This window comes from Hemitrygon akajei, chromosome 9 (genome assembly GCF_048418815.1).
Source record: "Hemitrygon akajei chromosome 9, sHemAka1.3, whole genome shotgun sequence".
NCBI lineage: Eukaryota > Metazoa > Chordata > Chondrichthyes > Myliobatiformes > Dasyatidae > Hemitrygon > Hemitrygon akajei.
In genome coordinates this window covers 45,570,986-45,594,482 of record NC_133132.1, presented here as the reverse complement: position 1 = coordinate 45,594,482, position 23,497 = coordinate 45,570,986, and the positions used below count along the sequence as shown (strand labels likewise).

General features: G+C 41.6%; 1 protein-coding gene across 1 annotated transcript in view; it reads right to left on the bottom strand.

Moving 5' to 3' along the window:
* The window catches only part of afg1lb (AFG1 like ATPase b), a 140,318-nt gene that overhangs the window by 24,945 nt on the left and 91,876 nt on the right, over positions 1-23,497 (bottom strand). The window contains exons 9-10 of the mRNA XM_073055880.1: positions 1,024-1,094; positions 667-767 (exon numbers count right to left, since the gene is read on the bottom strand). Of these exons, the coding sequence (XP_072911981.1) occupies positions 667-767; positions 1,024-1,094 (172 nt within the window). The remainder of the gene's footprint in view (positions 1-666; positions 768-1,023; positions 1,095-23,497) is intronic.

The following is a 23,497-nucleotide window of genomic DNA, read 5'->3' as shown; positions in this document are numbered from 1 at the left end:
AGGTCATCTTTTACTTGCTTAGCTATTCACAGTAACAGAAATTTTGACCAGGGGTGCCCAAACTTTTGCATACCATTGTATGTTTAGCTGTTTCAATATACATTTGAGAAATAAAGATAAACTTTAATCTTGATCAGATCCAAAGCTTCATGATAGATAAAGTACATTTAAAAAAGCAGTAAACTGAGTATACAATTATGCAACAGAGGTTTGGGGCAGCCTCTAAATAAAAGAGTGTTTATTCAACGCCCAGTATTTATGCTGCATAATTTTATTTCAATTGTGAAAGCAATGGACCTAGAAGTAATGTACCATGTATGATTGCAAGACTTTTAAGTTGGGAAGGGTAGGAAGAAGGGTAATAAAGAATAGGCATTATCAGCTGTTCCTTACTGCTGTAGGACAGATCTGGTTGCATTAGAATATATCATGTAAAAGAATTAATCTAGAGTTTTATTTCCTTGCACCTGAATATGCGACGTGGCATCTCCTCACTTTCTTTTCTGAAAAACCGAAAGTCATGACAATTTAAAACAAGCTATCTTTCCTCAACATCCTGATGATATTTAATCTTGTGGATGAAGTCACCTCAGCCTCAGTAATCAAGGAAATCAAAGTTGAAATAAAACAGTCAAGACCCTTAGCTTAAGACTTGCCTATACTCACTTTATCACATAGCTCTTCAAATGTGCAGTCTGCCATGGTTCCACAAGCTTTGCTCAATCTCAGTTCTCTACCTTGCACTTTCAAAATCCTTGGTCTTGTTACTATGGAAACATGAACAAAGAATCAGCCTTGTCTGGATAATTACTATAAAATTCATCCCTTATACCTTGGAAATGCATGGTTTCATGAATAATAGCGGATGATTCAACACAGAAATTAGACAAAATACTGATACAATGACAACCACTTGAATATGGCATCAACCCGTATACAGCAATGGAACTTACTAATTGGTCAGTGGAGATTGGGCATTGTGTTCTAAATGTATTCTCTTTCAAGAGAAATTAACTTACGTACTATCATTTTGTTTCTGAGCCAGCTCATCAAATAGCTTATCCATGACAGCCCCCACATCAGCTTCACTTGTGCTACAGTGAAAAGAATAATGGAATATGAAATTAATAACACTTGAAGCCAACATCAAACAGCTGCCCGGGCTCGCTTAGCTTTTTGCCCATCAAAAACGAACAGGATGTTATGCTGTAAATACAAACATTAGATTTATAATACACTTTAAAGCTTGGAATATTAACTCTCAGGTAGATGATTCTACCTTATTTACATACACTGAAAGACTTCTGTGATTGAGACCTAAGCCAGTAATGAGGCAATGCAGACAAACCAAATCCATTAATACTATGTGTTTACAATGAGAAGAAAGGACCATAGGTTTCTCTTGCATGCAAAACAAGAGCAAGAGAACCGATCAGTAATTCTTCTGAAGAAACAGCTTTTGAAAATGTACTAAGATAGTCCATCACTCTGACAAAATTTGGCTAAGCAGCTTGTCATAAAAGTCAAATTAAAGCAGTATTCAGATAGCATGTTACCATTAAGCTTATAAAACATTGAGTTGATGCAAAAATTTTCAAATGAGAAATCACTTCACAATTAAGAGTCCTCCAGGGCTGCACAAGACAGTTTGGAACAAAATTGCTTTCAAGAGTTTGGTACTAACCGAAGGAAATGTTAAATAGAATTGAACAGTATTTTTTTTTAAATCTTGTGAGAACATTTGAAAATGAAGAGAGCAGTAAGGGGAAACTGTAATACGAGGGCAGCTTCAAACAGTTGTTTAAAATTAAATCATGAAAACACATCAATTTAACTGGAAGTTTTGAATGCACCTTAAAATAATTTTCTACATGAAAAGTGCTGAAGAAAAGAGGATATTCTCTGTATCTGTAGAACTCAGCAGAATCAGTGAACTGTTGAGAACAACTTACAATCAATATAAACCCCAGAAAAATGAGTAACAATGCATTACATCCAGTTCAAATTTTATTTGGATTACTTACTCCTTAATACTATACCTGTTCAAAACCATAAAATGTATGCAGTCTTACTAGGCTATAACCATAAGATATGGGAACGGAATTAGGCAACTCAGACCATCAGGTCTGCTCCGCCATTCTATTATGAGTGATTTATTATCCCTCTCAACACCATTCTGCTGCCTTCTCCCCCATAACCTTTGACGCCCTGACTAATCAATAACCGATCAATCTCCACTTTAAATATAATCAATGACTTGGTCCCCATAACATCAGTGACAATGAATTCCACAGAATCACCACTCTCTGGCTATTGAAAATCCTCTTCATCTCAGTTCTAAATGGACATCCCACTATTCTGAGACTGCCCTCTCGCCCTAGACTCACCCACAACAGGAAACATTCTCTCCACATCCACTCCATCTAGGCTTTTCAGTATTCTATAGGTTTCAATAAGATCCCCCCCCCCCCCCCACCACCATTCTTCTAAACTCCAGTGAGCACAGGCCCAGAGCCATCCAATGCTCCTCATATGCAAACTGTTTCATTCCTGGAATTATGCTTGTGAACCTCCTGTGGACCTTTTCCAATGCCAGCACATCCTTTTTGTAGATAAGGGGCCCAAAACTGCTCACAGTACTCTAGGTGTGGTCTGGCCAATGCCTAATAAAGCCTCATCATCACATTTTTGTTCTTATATTAGAGTCTTCTTAGAATTAATGCTAACTTTGCATTTGCCTTCCTTACCACAGAGTCAACCAGCATGTTAATGTTCAGGGAATCCTGCACAAGGTCTCCCAAGTCCCTCTCCATCACTGATTTTTGTATTTTCTCCCCGTTTAGAAAAACAATCTACGCTTTTATTCCTTCTACCAAAGTTTATGACCATACACTTCCCTAAACTATATTCCATCAGCCACTTCTTTGTCCATTCCCCCAATCTATCTTAGTCCTTCTGCTGACTCCCTGCCTCCTCAACACTACCTGCCCCTCCACCTATCTTTGTATCTTCCCACAAACTGGCCACAAAGCCAACAATTCCATCATCCAAATCATTGACATGTAACGTAAAAAGAAGTGGTCTCAACACTGACCCTTGTGGAACACCACTAGTCACTTGGAGCAAACCAGAAAAGGCCCCTTTTATATCCATGCTTTGCCTCCTGCCAATTAGCCAATCTCCTATCCATGTTAGTAGCTTTCCTATAGTACCACGGGCTCTTATCTTGTTAAATAGCCTCATGTGTGGCACCTTGTCAAAGGCCATCTGAAAATCCAAGTACACAACATCCACCAATTCTCCCTTGTCTATCCTGTTTGTTATTTCCTCAAAGAATTCTAACAACAGCGCCTCTTTCACCTCAGATGGTTGAAGTAGTTTGGTATGGGCCCCCAAATCCCAAGAACTTTCTACAGGGGCACAATTGAGAGCATCTCGACTGGCAGCATCACTGCCTGGTAGGGAACTGTACATCCCTCAATCGCAGGACTCTGCAGAGAGTGGTGCGGACAGTCCAGCATATCTGCAGATGTGAACTTCCCACTATGCAGGACATTTACAAAGACAGGTGTGTAAAAAGGGCTTGAAGGATCACTAGGGACCAGGTCATCCCAACCACAAACTGTTCCAGCTGCTACCACCTGGGAAACAGTACCGCAGCATAAAAGCCAGGACCGACAGGCTCCAGGACAGCTTCTTCCACCAGGCCATCAGACTGATGAACTCATGTTGACACAACTGTATTTCTGTGTTATATTGGCTATCCTGTTGTACATACTATTTATTATAAATTACTGTAAATTGCACATTGCACATTTAAATGGAGAAGTAACGTAAAGAATTTTACTCATGTATATCAAGGATGTAAGTAATAAAGTCAATTCAATTCAAATCAGATTTGTCAGACAAGATTTTCCCTTAAGTAAACCATGCTGTCTTTGGCCTATTTTATCACGTGCCTCCAAGTACCCTGAAACTTAATCCTTAATAATGGATTCCAACACCTTCCCAACCACTGGAGCCAGGCTAATTGGCAATAATTTCCTTTCTTCTGCCTTCCTCCCTTCTTAAAGAGTGGAGTGATGTTTGCAATTTTCCAATCCTCTGGAACCATTCCAGAATCTAGTGATTCTTGAAAGATCATTTCAAATGCCTGCACAATCTCTTCAGCCACCTCTTTCAGAACCTTGTGTGTAGTCTATTTGGCACAAGTGACTTATCTACCTTCAGACCTGTCATCTTCCCAAACACCTTCTCTTTAGTAAACACAAAGTACACTGCAGATGCTGTGGTCAAATCAACATGTACAAAAGCTGGATGAACTCAGCAGGTCAGGCAGCATCCATTTCAATCTGACCTTCTCTTTAGTAATAGCAACTACACTCACTTCTGCCCCCTGACACTCTTGAATTTACTGCTAGTATCTTTCACAATGAAGTCTGACAAAAAATAATATGTTCGTCCACTATTTCTTCTCCTCCATTACTACCTCTCCAGCATCATATTCCAGCGGTCTGATGTCCACTTTCTCCTTTTTATACATCCCTAAAAAACTTTAGGTATCCTCTTTTATATTATTGGCTTGCTTACCTTCATATTTCATCTTTTCTCTCCTTATGGCTTTTTAGTTGCCTTCTGGTCTTTAAAAGCTTCCCAGCTCCCTAACTCACTACTAATTTTTGCTACATTATTCGTCCTCTCTTTTGTTTTTATGCTGTCTTTGACTTTTCCTGTCAGCCATGGTTGCCTCATCCTACCTTTAGAATATTTCTTCATTTTTGAGTTGTATCTATTCTGTGCTTTCTGAAATGCCCCCAGAAAATCCAGCCGCTGCTATTCTGCCATCATCCCTGATAGTGTCCTATTCCAATCAACTTTGGCCACTCCCTTCTCATGCATCTGTAACTCCCTTTACACCACTAAAATACTGATACATCTGGCTTTACTTTCTCCCTGTCAAAGTGCAGAGTGCATTCTATCATAATTATGATCACTGTCTCCTAAGTGTTCCTTTACCTTAAGCTCCCTAATCAAATATGGTTCATAATATAACACCAACCAGAATTGCCTTTCCCCCAGTGGACTCAACCACAAGCTGCTCTAAAAAGCCATCTCATAGGCATTCTACAAATACCCCCTCTTTGGATCCAGTGCCAACCTGATTTTCTCAATATACCTGCATATTGAAATCCCCCACCCCCATGACTATCATAACATTGTCCTTATTACATGCCTCTTCTATCTCCTGTTGTAACTGGCTACTGTTCAGGAGCCTGAATATAACTTCCATTAAGGTCTTCTCACCCATTGTTGGTGGATGCCTGGCATGCCCTGGGACTGATGCCACCATGGCGAATTCACTAGGTTTTGTAAGTAGCAGGATAATGTTGCTGAAGCATAGAAATGGACTGCCAGGTGAAATACTCAAAAAAGCTCAGTAATACATCTCAGACATTGCTCAATATATTTCCAGCTTCAACTGGAATAACTTATAGCAGTCCACATACTGCTTGATTCTGTTACAGTGATTTGTGTCTGTAATTTATCTGCTCCAGTACAGTTACATCCTTACAACACTGTTGGATAGATGCCAAAACAGACATCTATGACACAATGTGGGTAACTGTCTTGTTCGAAAAAAAGCAGGATAAATTAAATCCCACTAATTAAAATCCACTTAGTCTATTTTCAGTGATAGAAGGCATCATCAGTTGTGTTACCGATAACCTGATCGTTGACACCCAGTTTAAGACCATTTGATTACAAAGCTCATCATGATCATCCGTACACCAAAGACTTCAATTCTTGCACCTGCCTGCCTTGACACTTGAGCAAGTGTGATATTAAGAAGGCCTGGTAAAACTGAAACAACCAGACAGCAAAGGAAAATACTCTGATGGTTGGTTTCAACCTTGCACAAAGAAAGTTGTGGTGAGAAGACAAAAGAGCCTGCAGATACTAGAGTCTGAAAGTTGGTTGTGGTTGTTAAAGGCAGTCACCTCATACCCATGACATAACAGCAGGAGCTCAACAAGACCGTTCCCTCAGTGTAACCATGTTCTACAGCTTTATCCATGACCATCCTATCACAAGGTCCAAAGTGTTGGTTGATGATTGCAAACTGTTCACTTCCATTCAGCAAATGCATCACTCAGAAATGGACCAATATGCAACACTTGCACTACCAAAGTACCAGACAATGACAACCTTCAACAAGAGACCGCCCACCCTTGAAATTCAACAGCGTGACCAGCACTGGTTCCTTCATCATCACTATTCTGGAACTGTTATTGAGAAATGATGGCTGGTCTATTGGAGAAACTCAACAGTATGATCCACTTAAAAACAGTGGCGACAAGGAAAGCACCGCCCTGCCAAACAGGATACTTGCAACAAGCATGGTGGAACACCGCCACATGCAGATTCCCCCTCAAGTTATTCACAACGTCCTGATGCAGAGATACATCAGCATTCTTTTATCATCGCTGGATCTAAATCATGGAACACTACTGTGGGATCATCACTAGAGAAACTGCAGCTCTCCAAGATGTTGAAAATCCAGTCAAGAAGAAAAACTTACGAAAGGTTCAAAACCCCAGGTAATGATAGAGATCTAGAAGATTATAAGGCTAGTAGGAAGGAGTTTAAGAATGAAATTAGGAGAGCTGGAAGGGGCCATGAGAAGGCCTTGATGAGCAGGATTAAGGAAAACCCCAAGGCATTCTACAAGCATGTGAAGAGCAAGAGGATAAGATATGAGAGAATAAAACCAATCAATTGTGACAGTGGTAAAGTGCATATGGAACCGGAAGAGATAGTGGAGGTACTTAATGAATACTGAAGCAAAGTACTCATTACAGAAAAGGACCTTGCATTTGTAACAGCGGACTGAAAAGCTTGAGCATATAGACATTAAGAAAGAGGACGTGCTGGAGCTTTCGGAAAGTATTAAGTTGGATACGTCACTGGGACCGGACGAGATGTACCCCAGGCTACTTTGGGAGGCAAAGGAGAAGATTGCTGAGCCTCTGGCGATAAGCTTTGCATCGTCAATGGGGACAGGGGAGGTTCCGGAAGATTGGAGTGTTGCAGATGTTCCCTTATTCAAGAAAGGGAGTAGAAACAGCCCAGGAAATTATAGACCAGTGAGTCTTACTTCAGTGGTTGGTAAGTTGATGGAGATGAATCTGAGAGGCAGGATTTATGAGCATGTGCAGAGGCATAATATGATTAGGAATAGTCAGCATGGCTTTGTCAAAGGCAGGTTGAGCCTAACAAGCCTGATTGAATTTTTTGAGGATGTGACTCAACACATTGATAATGTAGAGCAGTATTTGTAGTGTATATGGATTTCAGCAAAGAATTTGATAAGGTACCCCATGCAAGGCTTACTGAGAAAGTAAGCAGGCAAGGGATCCAAGGGGACATTGCTTTGTGGGTCCAGAATTGGCTTGCCCACAGAAAGCAGAGTGGTTGTAGACAGGTCATATTCTGCATGGAGGTTGGTGACCAGTGGGGTGCCTCCGGGATCTGTTCTGGGACCCCTACTCTTTGTGATTTTTATAAATGACCTGGAAGGGGAAGTGGAGGGATGGGTTAGTAAATTTGCTGATGGCACAAAGGTTGGAGGTGTTGTGGCTAGTGTGGAGGGCTGTCAGAGGTTACAACAGGACATTGATAGGATGCAAAAATGGGCTGAGAAGTGGCAGATGGAGTTAAACCCAGATAATGTGAGGTGGTTCATTTTGGTAGTCAAATATGATGGCAGAATATTTGCGTAAGACTCAAATATTTGAGTAATATTTGAATGGTAAGACTCTCGGCAGTGTGGAGGATCAGAGGGATCTTGGGGTCCGAGTCCATAGGACACTCAAAGCTGCTGCACAGGTTGACTCTGTGGTTAAGAAAGCATACGGTGCATTGGCCCTCATCAATCGTGGGATTGAGTTCAAGAGCCGAGAGATAATGTTGCAGCTATATAGGACTCTGATCAGACCCCATTTGGAGTACTGTCCTCTGGTCACCTCACTACAGGAAGGATGTGGAAACTATAGAAAGGGTGCAGAGGAGACTTAAAAGGATGTTGCCTGGATTGGGGAGCATGCCTTATGAGAATAGGTTGAGTGAACTTGGTCTTTTCTCCATGGAGAGGTGGAGGATAAGATTTGACCTGATAAGAGGTGGAAAAGATGTTAAGAGGCATTGATTGTGTGGATAGTCAGAGGCTTTTTCCAAGGGCTGAAATGGCTATCACGAGAGGGCATAGTTTTAAGGTGCCTGGAAGTAGGTACAGAGGAGATATCAGAGGTAGGCTTTTTATGCAGACAGTGGTAAGTGCATGGAATGGGCTGCCAACGCCGGTGGTGGTGGTGGATACAATATGGTCTTTTAAGAGACTCCTGGATAGGTACATGGAGCTTAGAAAAGTAGAGGACTATGTGTAACCCTAGGTAATTTCTAAAGTGGGTACATGTTCGGCACAGCATTGTGGGCTGAAGGGCTCAATGTTTCTATGACACACTAACTTATCAAAGACAATAAGAATGGACTAAAAATGTTAGTTTGCAGCAATACCCAGATTTAAATAAAAAGAATACATTGAGCTTTCCTCTCTTCCAAGCATGAGCCATTTTGTTGTCTAAGGGCTTCACTGTGATACTTAAGAAAAGACAAACATTTCTTTCTTTCGTGTATATAACTATAAACCAGCAAAGTATGTCACAAAGAGAAACTGAGCTCCAGAGACAATAGGCAGTAATCACCTCAGTGAATCGCTGCAGATATAAATGACCCAAAACCAAAATGAAGCAGCACGATTCTATCATTCAAATTGATAGCTAATAATTTAAGTCCACATTTTTGATCTGGTGATCTATTTAATATTATTAAACATCCTTGATGATAAGAGGATCTGGACCAGCTGCCTAACATCCATCACATCAGGTCTACAGCGGATGCAATTTTACTGGCTCTCTACCTGGCCTTAGACCACTTGGACAACGGCAATACCTATGTCAGACTGCTATTTATTGATTACCCCAGCATCCTCTCAGTACTAATCAATAAGTTTCTATATCTGGGCCTGTGTAACTCCCTCTGCAACTGGACCCTCACTGGGAAACCACAGTCAGGGTGGATTGGAAATAACATTTCTCCTTGCTGACAATCAACAGAGATGCACTTAAGGATGCACATTTAGCCCACTGCTCTACTCTCTCTACACATGACTGATGGTGACGACGAGGCGTACAGGAGTGAGATAGATCGGCTGGTTGAGTGGTGTCGCAACAGGAACCTTGCACTCAATGTCAATAAAACCACAGAATTGATTGTGGATTTTGGGAAACAGAAGTCAAGGGAACACACCAGTCCTCTTTGAGGGATCAGCAGTGGATAGAATTAACAAGTTCCTAACTGTCAACATCCTGGGCCCAACATATTAATGTATTACAAAGAAGGGGCACCAGCAACTATATTTCATTAGGATTTTGAGGAGATTTGGTATGCCGCCAAGGACTCCAGTACTGTGAAGTGCATTATAATTGGTTGTGTCACCATCTGGTATGAAGGGACCACCGCACAGGATCAGAGAGCATTGTGGAGGGTTGTAAACTCAGCCAGCTCCCCATGGGCACTAGCCTCCCCATCATTATGGACATCTTCATAAAGAGATACCTCAAAAAGGTGGCATACATCATTAAGAACCCCCACCATCCAAGACATGCCCTCTTCTCATTACCACCGTTGGGGAGGAGGTACAGGAGCCTGAAGACCCACACTCAGCATTTTAAGAACAGATTTCCTGAAAATTTATGAACCCATAAATACTAGTTCACAATGTTTTGCTCTCTCCCTCTTTGCGTGACTTATTTATTTTGATATGAATATTTTAAATTGCAATTTATGATATATTTTATGCATAACACTAATGCTGCTACAAAACAACAAATTTTCTGACATATTTCAGTGATAATAAATGATTCTGATTCTAATCTTCAGATCGCTACACAGGGATGCAGAGAGTTCGGTTTTCTTTTGTATTATCGTTCCAAATTAATGATGTGCCTTTGTTTTAATATTTTAATTTCTTTTAAGTACTGGTTTTTGGCTTCATTCTCACTTCTACTTGTGGGAAGGTATCGTTTCTGAACCTCAGTCAGTTCTTCTTTGAAAATTTCCCATGGTTTGTCCACTGCCTTGTTTGACATTTTTCTTTTCAATTTGTTTGGCGAGTTCTTTTTGCATCTCATTAAATTGGCTTCTTTCCAGTCAAAAGCATTTAACTTTTTCAACTCCATTTCCTTTTCAGTCTTCATATTGAGTTGAGCTGTTTGGCCACCATTTCCCTCAAGTTCCCCCAAATTATCTGATTGTCTCAGTTTCTTTCCCTTAATTAATCTAGACACCAGCACTTTCCTTGTTGGGAAAGTAAATATTCTTGACATATCACAGAATCCCTTCTTCTTTGCCCCATGTCCTGCTATCCCTCCACTACACCTTTGACCTTAGGTGCTGAGATATATCCTAGGGTGAACTGGGACGCATCATCGGCGATGTATCTTGGGGTCATCAGGTGCTTTGCGTCTTTCTAAGTCAGACACCTTCGCCCAAGTGACCCAGCCAGAGCTGATCAGGGCCTGGCCTGTGCCCCAGGAACATTGGTCCGTGGGTCACGCCTCTTGATCCATTGCCACCTGGAGGCTTGTTCAGCAGCCTCTATAATAAGAACACAAAAGAAGGGAGGCTGTTCATCCCCATAAAACAAAACGAAAGCACAGATGTTGAAATTTGAAACATAAAACAGAAATGCCGGAAGAAGTCAATCAGTCAAAGCAGCATCTCTAGAAAGAGAAATCAGTTAAAAGTTTCAGGTATAGTCTCCTCATCAGAAGGTGCCTCAAGCCTGCCCCACCCATTCAGTGTGATATGCCCCAGGCCTCATTTCCTCTCTGCGTGTTCCACTCAGCCCTCAATTCCCCAATATTTAAAGAAATACATCTCCATCCTCCTTAAATACCCCTGAGATTCACTGCACTCCGCAAGTAGTTCCTATGCACCTCAGTATAGAATGAACATCCGCTAATCTTGTACCTACATCTCATCGTTGGAGATTCTCCCACTAATGGAAACATTTCAACATCTATTTTGTCAATGTTCCCTCATTTGTAGAAACACTATATGTGACTCATCCAACCACTGGGGACAGGAACAAAAACAAAAAGGAACAAAAAGCACAGAAATCTGTGCTTTCTCACACTGATTCATAAACTTAATGTCAACTTTTAACTGCACCTTCACATATTAGTATAAATAATTTAAATCTTTATTGACACCAAAATTTCCTCCTTGTACAAAATTTATTTTTTATTTCCTTATTAAAACCAGCTGAATTACAATCAGCTAAGTTCAACATAACCAAAAGTACCCTGTTCAAATTACAGTAACTGGTGATCAAGAGAAATTGCATCCAAAAATGAGGCTGATATATTCCTTTGTTTTGATGAGGTTTTATTCATTTAATTCATGTCTGCTGACAATGTAAAATTAACCCCAATGTCACGTAATAGTCTCAGACAAAAAAATACACAGAGACACAAATGTTAGACCATACTGCTTTATCTTTTTATAGCAACATTATTCTCAAGATTTGCCAGAGGCGAAAAAAATGCAGTCCTTAGAGTCCTTAAATGCAGGTTTTTAATTCTAACCAGCCAATACCACTTAACTACAAAACTGGAGTTCCTCCACTACATCACTGGAACATGCTATGGCCAGCAAGCAAACCTCAATGCAGCTTGAACAAGATAATTACAAAGATAAATATGCTACAGTTTGTCCTGTCATGTAGGACATTTATCTCAATGTATTGTGAACAAAAAAAATTTTAATTTAGGAATAAACGTTAAAAAGTCATTTTTTGTTCTTTGACTGACAGTATATATAATCAACTTTGTTCTATCTATTTATTTAGTGAGATACAGTGTGGAGTATGCCCTTCCGGGCCACACCACCCAACAATTCTAGCCCAATTACATTTTTGATTTAATCCTAGCCTAATCACGGGACAATCTACATTGACCAATTCACCTACCAACAGTAGGTCTTTGGACAATGGGAGAAAACCGGAGAACCTGGAGGAAAACCACACAGTCATGGGGAGAATGTATAAACTCCTTACAGCAGGAATTGAACCTGGGTGGCTGGTACTATAAAGCGTTGTGCTAACCACTATGTTACTGTGCCACACCACAGTACTGTATCCAATAAAAATGAACAATTTGGTTGTCAATAATAACACTTGTACCTTATTTCAATGTATATCTTTAAATATGTTGAAATAGGAGAAAAGGAAAAATGAGTTCAGAGGTTGTTCTGGGTAAATGGCTTTTGAGAGGTCTGTTTTCAGTAACAAGTTTTTTCAGAACGACCAAACACGAGGAAATCTGCAGATGCTGGAAATTCAAACAGCAACACACACAAAATGCTGGTGGAACACAGCAGGCCAGGCAGCATCTTTAGGGAGAAGCACTGTCGACGTTTTGGGCCGAGACCCTTCGTCAGGACTAACCGAAAGGAAAGATACTAAGAGATTTGAAAGTAGTGGGGGGGAAGGGGAAATGCGAAATGATAGGAGAAGACTGGAGGGGGTGGGATGAAGCTAAGAGCTGGAAAGGTGATTGGCGAAAGTGATACAGAGCTGGAGAAGGGAAAGGATCATGGGACGGGAGGCCTCAGGAGAAAGAAAGGAGGGGGGGGGGGGAGCACCAGAGGGAGATGGAGAACAGGCAAACAACTAAATATGTCAGGGATGGGGTAAGAAGGGGAGGAGGGGCATTAACAGAAGTTAGAGAAGTCAATGTTCATGCCATCAGGTTGGAGGCTACCCAGCTGGTATATAAGGTGTTGTTCCTCCAACCTGAGTTTGGATTCATTTTGACAATAGAGGAGGCCATGGATAGACATATCAGAATGGGAATGGGACGTTAAATTAAAATGTGTGGCCACTGGGAGATCCTGCTTTTTCTGGCAGACTGAGCGTAGGTGTTCAGCGAAACGGTCCCCCAGTCTGCGTCGGGTCTCACCAATATATAAAAGGCCACACCGGGAGCACCAGACGCAGTATACCACACCAGCCGACTCACAAGTGAAGTGTCGCCTCACCTGAAAGGACTGTCTGGGGCCCTGAATGGTGGTGAGGGAGGAAGTGTAAGGGCAGGTGTAGCACTTGTTCCATTTACAAGGATAAGTGCCAGGAGGGAGATCGGTGGGAAGGGATGGGGGGGACGAGTGGACAAGGGAGTCGCGTAGGAAGCAATCTCTGCGAAAAGCAGAAAGGGGGGGAGGGAAAAATGTGTTTGGTAGTGGGATCCCGTTGGAGGTGGTGGAAGTCACGGAGAATTATACGCTGGACCTGGAGGCTGGTGGGGTGGTAGGTAAGGACAAGGGGAACCCTATCCCGAGTGGGGTGGCGGATGGATGGGGTGAGGGCAGATGTGCGGGAAATGGGAGAGATGCGTTTGAGAGCAGAGTTGATGGTGGACGAAGGGAAGCCCCTTTGTTTAAAAAAGGAAGACATCTCCTTCGTCCTGGAATGAAAAGCCTCATCCTGAGAGCAGATGCGGCGGAGACGGAGGAATTGTGAGAAGGGGTTAGCCTTTTTGCAAGAGACAGAGTGGGAAGAGGAATAGTCCAGGTAGCTGTGAGAGTCTGTAGGCTTATAGTAGATATCAGTAGATAGGCCGTCTCCAGAGATGGAGACAGAAAGATCAAGAAAGGGGAGGGAGGTGTCAGAAATGGACCAGGTAAATTTGAGGGCAGGGTGAAAGTTGGAGGCAAAGTTAATGAAGTCAACGAGCTCAGCATGCGTGCAAGAGGCAGCGCCAATGCAGTCGTTGATGTAGCGAAGGAAAAGAGGGGGACGGATACCCGTATAGACTTGGAACATGGACTGTTCCACAAAGCCAACAAAAAGGCAGGCATAACTGGGACCCATACGGGTGCCCATGGCTACACCCTTGGTTTGGAGGAAGTGGGAGGAAGCCAAAGGAGAAATTATTGAGAGTAAGAACTAATTCCGCTAGACGGAGGAGAGTGGTGGTAGAGGGGAATTGGTTAGGTCTGGAATCCAAAAAAAAAGCGAAGAGCTTCGAGACCATCTCGGTGGGGGATGGAGGTATATAGGGACTGGACGTCCATGGTGAAAATAAGACGGTGGGGGCCAGGGAACTTAAAATCATTGAAAAAATTCAAAGCATGAGAAGTGTCACGAACATAGGTGGGAAGAGATTGAACAAGGGGGGATAAGACAATGTCAAGGTATGCAGAAATGAGTTCAGTGGGGCAGGAGCAAGCTGAGACAACAGGTTTACCTGGACAGGCAGGTTTGTGGATCTTGGGTAGGAGGTAGAAACGGGATGTGCGGGGTGTGGGAACTGTGAGGTTGGTGGCAGTGGATGGGAGATCCCCAGAGCTGATAAGGTTGGTGATGGTATAGGAGACAATGGCTTGGTGCTCCTTAGTGGGGTCATGATCAAGGGGTAAATAAGAGGAGGTATCAGAGAGTTGTTGCTGTGCCTCGGCCAGGTAGAGGTCAGTACGCCAGACAACAACAGCTCCCCCCTTATCAGCAGGTTTTATAGTGAGGTTGGGATTGGTGCGGAGGGAGCGGAGAGCAGAGCGTTCAGAAAGAGTGAGGTTGGAATTGGAACAGGGTGTGGTGAAGTCAAGACGGTTGATGTCCCGTTGGCAATTAGCAATAAAGAGATCCAGAGCAGGCAGAAGACCAGAGCTGGGTGTCCATTAAGAGGAGGAGGGTTGAAGATGGGAGAAGGGGTCATCGGTGGGGGTAGGAGAGTCCTTGTCAAAGAAGTAAGCTCGGAGACGGAGACGGCGAAAGAAGAGTTCAGCGTTATGGCGTACACGGAACTCACTGAGGTGTGGGCGAAAGGGGACAAAGCTGAGGCCCTTAATGAGGACAGAGCGCTCTGCCTCAGAGAGTTGAAGGTTGGAGGGAATGGTAAAGACCCAGCACGGATGAGAGATGGGATCAGAGGGGGGAGGGAGGCTGGTAGTGTCAGTGGAGAGGGAAGGGTTGGGGTGAGAGGAAGATGGAGCCTCTGAGGGCCCAGGAGCTGACGATGGGATCTGAGGGAGAGGGGATTGTATCTGTTTTGCTCGTGATCTTCCAACATTCTGCTTGTGCTTTGCAGCACCTGGCTGCAACTATTCCAAACATTCCCATTAAGTGATGGCCATAACAGCATTCCAGCACAATAACCATCATAAGCATACACTGTATTTAGTTGCAAAACTGCCCCCACAATGCTCCTCTGTTGACTTTCAAATAAAATTTGATTATAAGCCACACAGAGCTCAATTCAACCAATCCTTCATTTCACTGTGATTCAAAAAGTACAAACATAAAAAGGCATGGCTGAAAAGTTAAATCATCTTGTTTATGGTGTTCAGTAAGTAATCAGGATTGAACCTACAGATCCAAACAAGTTATCTAATCTAATAACTGCTGTGATAATAAAATACCAGGAAGACAGAGGAACTGATTCAAGGATTTTCTTGAAATTTTTTTTTTTTAAAGTGTAACATAAGCCTTGGCCATCAAAGTGGAGGAGACCTATCTGGGATGGTACTGAGAACCATGAGCTCATTCAACCAAAGTTCACAAAGGCCCGATATAAACAGTAGAAAGTGTACTATCTCCTAGGCAATCCAATATCTACCCCATTGAGCAGCACCTGCCCATCAGTGGTAAAGACTGCAGGCTGCCACTGCCCTGAACAGCCACCTCAGAAATGAAGAGGAAGCAAGTCATTGTGATCCTGAGGCATTACCCAAAAAAATTAATTCATAGAAACATAGAAAATAGGTGCAGGAGTAGGCCATTCGGCCCTTCGAGCCTGCACCGCCATTCAGTATGATCATGGCTGATCATCCAACTCAGAACCCTGTACCTGCTTTCTCTCCATACCCCCTGATCCCTTTAGCCACAAGGGTCATATCTAACTTCCTCTTAAATATAGCCAATGAACCGGCCTCAACTGTTTCCTGTGGCAGAGAATTCCACAGATTCACCACTCTCTGTGTGAAGAAGTTTTTCCTCATCTCGGTCCTAAAAGGCTTCCCCTTTATCCTTAAACTGTGACCCCTCGTTCTGGACTTCCCCAACATCGGAAACAATCTTCCTGCATCTAGCCTGTCCAATCCCTTTAGAATTTTATACGTTTCAATAAGATTCCCCCTCAATCTTCTAAATTCAAGTGAGTATAAGCCTAGTTCATCCAGTCTTTTTTCATATGAAAGTCCTGCCATCCCAAGAATCAATCTGGTGAACCTTCTCTGTACTCCCTCTTGGCAAGAATGTCTTTCCTCAGATTAGGGGACCAAAACTGCACACAATATTCTAGGTGCGGTCTCACCAAGGCCTTGTACAACTGCAGTAGAATTCCCCAAGGATGCGCTAAAATATAACCCCAAAGTGGTTAGAAAATGTGTTTTTCCTGGTTGAAGTATGAAATATAGATAAAATAGTCAGAATTGGACATGGCTATGAGATTCCACAGAACCCATGCCCATCTTTTATATGATCAAACCCCAGTGCCATGTCTCAGCACTTTCCCTGCTTCAAGTTCTTATCTCGGTCCTTATCAAAGGTTATAGAACATAGAACATAGAAATTTACAGCACATTACAGGCCCTTTGGCCCACAATGTTGTGCAAACCATGTAACCTACTCTAGAGACTGCCTAGAACATCTGCAGACATTTGTGTCTTCAAAGGTAAATGGCTGCCCTACAACTATAAATATCTTGTTACGACCACTCCACTTAATTCTAATTCAGTACGTTTCACTCTGTAGGAACTTGTTGGCTCCTGGTGACTATTTCAGACATGAGTGAATTGGATTATGCCACTTTTCTAGAAGATGAATGTTGCTTTGGAGATAATACATTCTTTCTGCTGTTTATATCGGGCCTCAGTGTGCTCTGGTTGAATGAGCTCACAGCTCTCAGTCCATCCCAATTTGGTCTTCTCCACTTTGATGGTCGTTAGTCAAGTATTATGTTTCAATAGGATTGTTACACATATTTCAAGGAAGTTTCAGGAACAGATCATAAGAAAAACTTTTAATGTCTCAGGCAGCAGAATCAATCACATTTAATCTCGTTCTCAACCATTCCACTAAACCAAAACAGTTCCTCAGCCTACTGCGTGGACCCCTCAAGATTCTGATTCTACAGCCAGTCCACATAATGTACATAACTGAGCTTCCTTATCTCTGGAACCATTCCAGTAAATCATACCTGCACCTTCTGTTGTCTCCACAACCTGAAGTAAGTGTCCATTGATATCACTGCTAACCCAACAATTGGATAATGACTAGAAAACCCCACACACAAGCACTCGGAGCAGTGGTAATCACCTTGCTTCCTTTTAAAATTAACACATGCCATGACTGATCACTGAGGTGGTCTTGGAGATACGGATACAAAAAGCCCCCTTAGAAATAGCCAGTTACACCCACAGTCTCCTGCTGTAACAATTCCTGAACCCTATTCACCAAATTCAGGCAAATTTCACATCATGGTTTAAATGTGATTTTTACATTGCTCCTGGTGGGGCTTTCCAGCTTAAATGAAATCATCATCATCATGTGCCATACTAGCCTCGGCAATCACTTTCTTCCACTGCGGTCTGTAGTCAGTATTATCCTCAAAGGAAAACCCATTGTGAACTCATTGCCATGGTTATTCAGTTGAGGAACTGATCTACTAAATGTAGTACAGAGGAGAAATGCCATGGAGAGTAAATGTGCAACCACAGCCTTCTTGATTCATAGGAAATTCTTTCCTAAGAAAAAAATATATATATATGAGTGAGAGTGTGAGCGAGAGAGCAAGAGAGAGCGAGAGAGAGAGAGAGAGAGAGTGCTAGAGAGCGTGAGTTAGATGATAATGTGACATTCATGTGTGACTTTGATAAAAACCATTCTGACCCTTTGACCAAGGCAGGTTTGGAAGAACTCAAACATGAAGCTTTTGAAAAGATGAATAGAGTTGGATGCAACAGCATCTTCATAGGCTTGAAAGGAAATGGAACTCGAGGAATACACACAAAATGCTGGAGGAACTCAGCACGTCAGGCCGCATCTATGGAGAGGGAAAAAGAGTCACTATTTTGGGCTGAGGCCATTCATCAAGACAGAAAAGAAAGGAGAAAGAAGACAGAATACGAAGGTGGAGAGTAGGGGGAGGCAAGGAAGGAATAGAAGCTGGAAAAGGTGATCATAGGTTGATGCTTGAGGGATGCAAATGGAAAATGGAAAACGGATTCTGTATTTGAGCAGAGAGAACAATTACCTAATATCAGTTTGAACAGAAGCCAAAGCAATTGCAGAATGGGCAGCTGTTCAGATAGTGGGTTAAGAGAGCGGGACACAAGTCCCATGGGTAAGATGAACTCAGGAAGAGGATGAGTGGAGACCAGAGAAAAACTGTTGGAAAGGGTGATTAGGGTTTAGTGGTAGTTTCTGTATCAGTCTTTGGAAATGACTCGCATTTTTCAAAGTATTGTTACCATCCATGCTTCTCATGCTGTGTGTTGTTTAAGAAACACACAATAAGCCTGGATTCCATCTCATCATTAACAATTCTGATCACACAAAAGGTTCTGTTGCACCATGGCTGATTGGAATTCACAGGAATACATGCAGAATGCTCAAAAATTAATTAAAAAAACACAAGATATTAGCTATCAACTGTTAAGGTATTTTACACTTTAAGCAGTATTCTTAAAAGGAACTGAGAGCATGAGGAACCTACATGTTGGCCAACGTGCTATTTGCATGTATTAAAAGGAACTTCACCATTTTTGCTGCAGAGACGTTTTCAACTACAGAATATCAGCATGCTCCAAAGATTAACTATGCTGAGCACAACGGAACTTACCTCCCAAATAACTTAAATGAGTGCAGAGATATAATCCTTCATTTTCTTGAAATTTTATTTGCCTTGTATTTTAAATAAATGTTTACTTCTGTCATATTTTCTTTCAAAGGTGCTATTCTCCAAAGACATTGTTACCAGAGGGGAGGGCTTTTTCATTGCTTTCTTTTATAAGTCCAGAACACATCAGCCTGTTTATAGCATAACAACCTCTACATCAGATATACACTTAAGTGTCACACCTGTCTCCAAACTCCCCTGATACTCTTTTTCATTGAAATTCATTGACCATCTGCCCCTCGGCCAAGTTGTTTATCCCTGAGGAGAAAGACCGAAACCATAAGCACTCTGCCCTTCGTACTTCTTCTGCCATTTAATGAGATCAGGGCCAATGCTATACCCATAGATAATATTCCTACACTCTACCCATTTTGGTTGATACCTTTTGTGTCCAGAAATTTATGTATCTTTGTTCTAAATATATTCAGAGGTTTGACCTTTATTGTATTGTGAGTGAAAAATTTCTCATTATCCCAAATCCTAAGACCCAAATCTAAGTACAGTTTGAACAAAGTGACAGTGTGCACATCCTTCCGACCTGTACTAAATATCACCTTGATGACAATGTTATTTATAATGCAATATTGATGCAAGAATGTTGCTCCAAGGAACTTTGATGGTGCCTGCTAAATAGTCTTGGCTTAGCCACTAACACCAGAGAAAAAAAAAATATTATTTTGAGGGATGCGGTTACTATAATGATAAGCAAATCTATTCATTTTATTATTTTCAATTTCAAGCTAATTTACTAGGGCAGGGAGCAAAATATATTGTGAATTGCATGTGGAAAGATGATATTCAAAATGTATTAAAGGTATTTTAGATGGCACTGACCAAATCATCACTTTTGAAACAGCTCTAAATTTATTAAGAGGTAACATAAGAAATAGCAGGAAAGTCCATTTGGCCCTTCAAGACTGTTTTGCTGTTCAATAAGACAATGCTTGATCTAGTCTTGGTCTCTGCTCCACTTTTCTGTTTAGGCCCTGTAATTTTCTCTCAACCAAATATATCTTTACTGCAAAACACAAAAATACAACTACAGAATGCTGTGGATCAAAGAATACATACACAACGCTGGAAGAACTCAGCAGGTCAGGCAGCATCTGTGAGAAAAGAGTAGCCAAAGTTTCGGGCTGAGACCTTATATATATATCTGTACTTCAGCCTTTGACACTTCCAATGAATTATCTTCAAAGGTCTTTGGAATAGAGAATTCTAAAGATTGACAATCTTCAAAGAAATTCCTCCTCATCCCCATTTTAATTAGGTTACTCTCTATTCTGAAATGTTGCTCCCTATTGGAAAACATCAGTACTTTCTTGTCAAAGCCTTCTTAGAATATCTTATGTTCAAGTAAAATCACCCCTTGTTTTTCTAAATTCCAATGAGAACTTACTGTTTGCTCAACCTTTCCTCACTTTAGGAATCAACGTGGTGAACATTCCCAGAACTGCCTCTATTGTAAGTAAAACTGTCCTTAAATGCAGAGACCAAAATCGTAGCCTATGGTCTCACCAATGCCCCGAATGATAAAGCAAAATTTGCTACTTTTATAACTCATTTCTTTTGCAATTAGGACCAACATTATATTGGTCTTCTTCAATACTCGCATGCTAACTTCCTGGGTCTCATTAAACTGAACAGAGAGAAAGTAAATGTTTTAGGCCAAAGAATATTCATCAGGAACCAGGCCCAGACACTTTCTTTTAGTGATAGCAGCAAGTTTCAAGTTTTTTGCTACACATTGTTGGATACTTTGGTATCTTCCACCACGAAAGCAGATACAAAATATGTTTTCAAAGTCTCTGAGATTTCCATATCTAAATTAATTTCCTGTCTCTTCCTTAGAAACACCAATGATGACCAATTTTTTTTCTTAAACTATTTTCACTCATCTTGCTACCATACCTCCGTAATAGGTTTTCTTTCAATTTTTCCGTTATCCTTTCCAAATGTCTAAATATTGACAACTAGATTGGCTACTCTGTACCTCTCTTCTTGGGTTTAAATCCACTTTCCCACTTCAGCTAACTGCTTTAATTTCTAGTTTTAGATAAAAGTTGTTGATTCTCATGCTGAATGTAAAATGTATGACCCAGAAAGCCATCTCACATGCAAAGCGGCAATTCCAGACCAAATTTGAATGACAAAAGGATGCTCAACAGTTGTGGCAGGGCTTGAAAGCTGTCAACTGCCTACAAAGTCAAACCAAGCCACATACTGTATGTGACAACAAGGTTTTGCTCCCAGATCAGCTCAATGCCTTTTATGTTCGCTTTGACTGAAAAAACATGGATGCACCTTCACAAACTCCCACACCCCTGATGACTCTGTGATTTCACCCTCTGAACCAACATGAAAGCATTTTTCAGGAGGGACAACTGACAGAAAGCACCTGGCCCAGACAGTGTCCCTGTCCAAGTACTGAAGATCTGTGCTGATCAACTGACATCTTTAACCTCTCGCTTCATCAGTCTGAGGTACCCACCTGCTTCAAGTAGGCCTCAATCATACTAGTGCCCAAGAAGAACTTGGTAACCTGCCTCAATGACTACCGCCCAGTAGCACTTACATCCACTGTGATTAAGGTGCTTTGAGATGTCGATCATGAAACTCCTGCTTGAGGAATGACTTGGATCTGCTCCAATTTGCCTACCGTCACAAAAGGTCAACAGCAGATGCCATTTCATTGGCTCTTCACTCAACCCTTGAACATCTGGACACTGAAGATGCATACATCAGGATGCATTTCATTGACTACAGCTCACATTCAACACCATCATCTCCTCAAAACTAATTGATAAGACCTAGGCCTCAATACCTCCTTGTGCAAGTGGATCCTCAATTTCATCAGTTGCAGACCCCAGTCAGTATGGATTGACAACAACATCTCCTCCCCAATCACCATCAGCACAAGTGCACCACAAGGCTGTGTACTTAGCCCTCTGCTCTACTCGCTTTATACTAATGACTGAGTGGCTAAGCACAGCTCCAGTGCCATATTTAAGTTTGCTGACGACACCACTGTCATTGACCAAATCAAAGGTGGTGACAAATCAGCATATAGGAGAGAGATTGAATACCTAGTTGAATTGTGCCACAACAACAATCTCTCACTCAACGTTAACAAAACCAAAGAGCTGATTATTTATTGCTGGAAGTTCTAAGAACAGGAGTTCTCATCAGAGGAATGGAAGTGGAGAGGGTCAGTAACATTAAATTTTTTGGTGTTATCATTCCAGAGGATCTGTCCTGAGACCAGCACATGAGTGCCATTACAAAGACGGCATGACATCTAAAACATTGACAAACTTCAATAAGTAAACAGTGGAGAGTATTCTGTTCAGTTGCACCACAGCCAGGTATGGAAAACCAATGGCTATGAACGGAAAAGCCTACAAAAAGTAGTGGATACAGCCCAGTCCATCACAGGAAACGCCCTCCCCACCACTGAGCACATCTGCAAGGAGCACTGCCACAAGAAAGCAGTATCTATCATCAAGGATACCCATTACCCAGACCATACTCTTTTCCCTGTGCTGCCATTGGGAAGGTGGCAGAGGAGCCTCAGGTCTCACAACAGCTGATTCAGGAACAGTTATTACCCCTCAGCCATCAGTTTCCTGAACCAGTGTGGAATTCACTCACCTCAACAGTGAACTGATTCCACAACCTAGTGACTAATTTTCAAGGACTCTGCAACTCATGTTCTCAGTATCCTTGACTACTTATTTACTTGTTTATTGATTTTTTTTCTGTTTGCACAGTTTGTTGACTTTTGCACACTGGTTGTTTGTCCTGTTCTGTGCAATCTTTCATTGATTGTATAGTGTTTCTTTGTATTTACTGTGAATGCCTGCAGAAAATAAATAGTATATAGTGACTTGTATGTACTTTGATAATAAACTTACTTTGAACTTTGAAATTGTTACTCTTCCCTTTACTATGAGATCTTCAATTCTCTCTCACTACACCCAACAGATCTAAAGCTGCAAATTATAAAGTGGCGTTGAAAGAAACTGTTTAGAATATACTCTATGAATTTCCATCAAAACTACCATTTTCACGCACAACAGGCTTAAAGTCATCAGTGATTATTACAATATTTCAGAAATAACTTAAGAGGGCTCACCAGAGAAATTCAAAGCACACTATACCAAGGTATCACCAGAAGATGTTTCAGAATGACGGGACAGAGGGTTGTTAGTTACCTGGCAACTAAACTCGTCTCTTTTTCAGCTTCTCCACCTCCTTTCTGGAAATAGACCATCAGCCAAACTCTCATATTTCTAGCTCCCCCTCCCTTTGTATATTTGGTTACTCTATCAAATGCTGCGCCTCTGTTGCAACTGTTGTGTCAAAATGGTTGCCATATCTGAACTTCCTTTTTCCTAAACTGAGAATTCACCAATACCATTCCTGACACTGTCTATTGTATCCATTTCATCTTCTGCACCTCCCAGAACCTGTTAGCT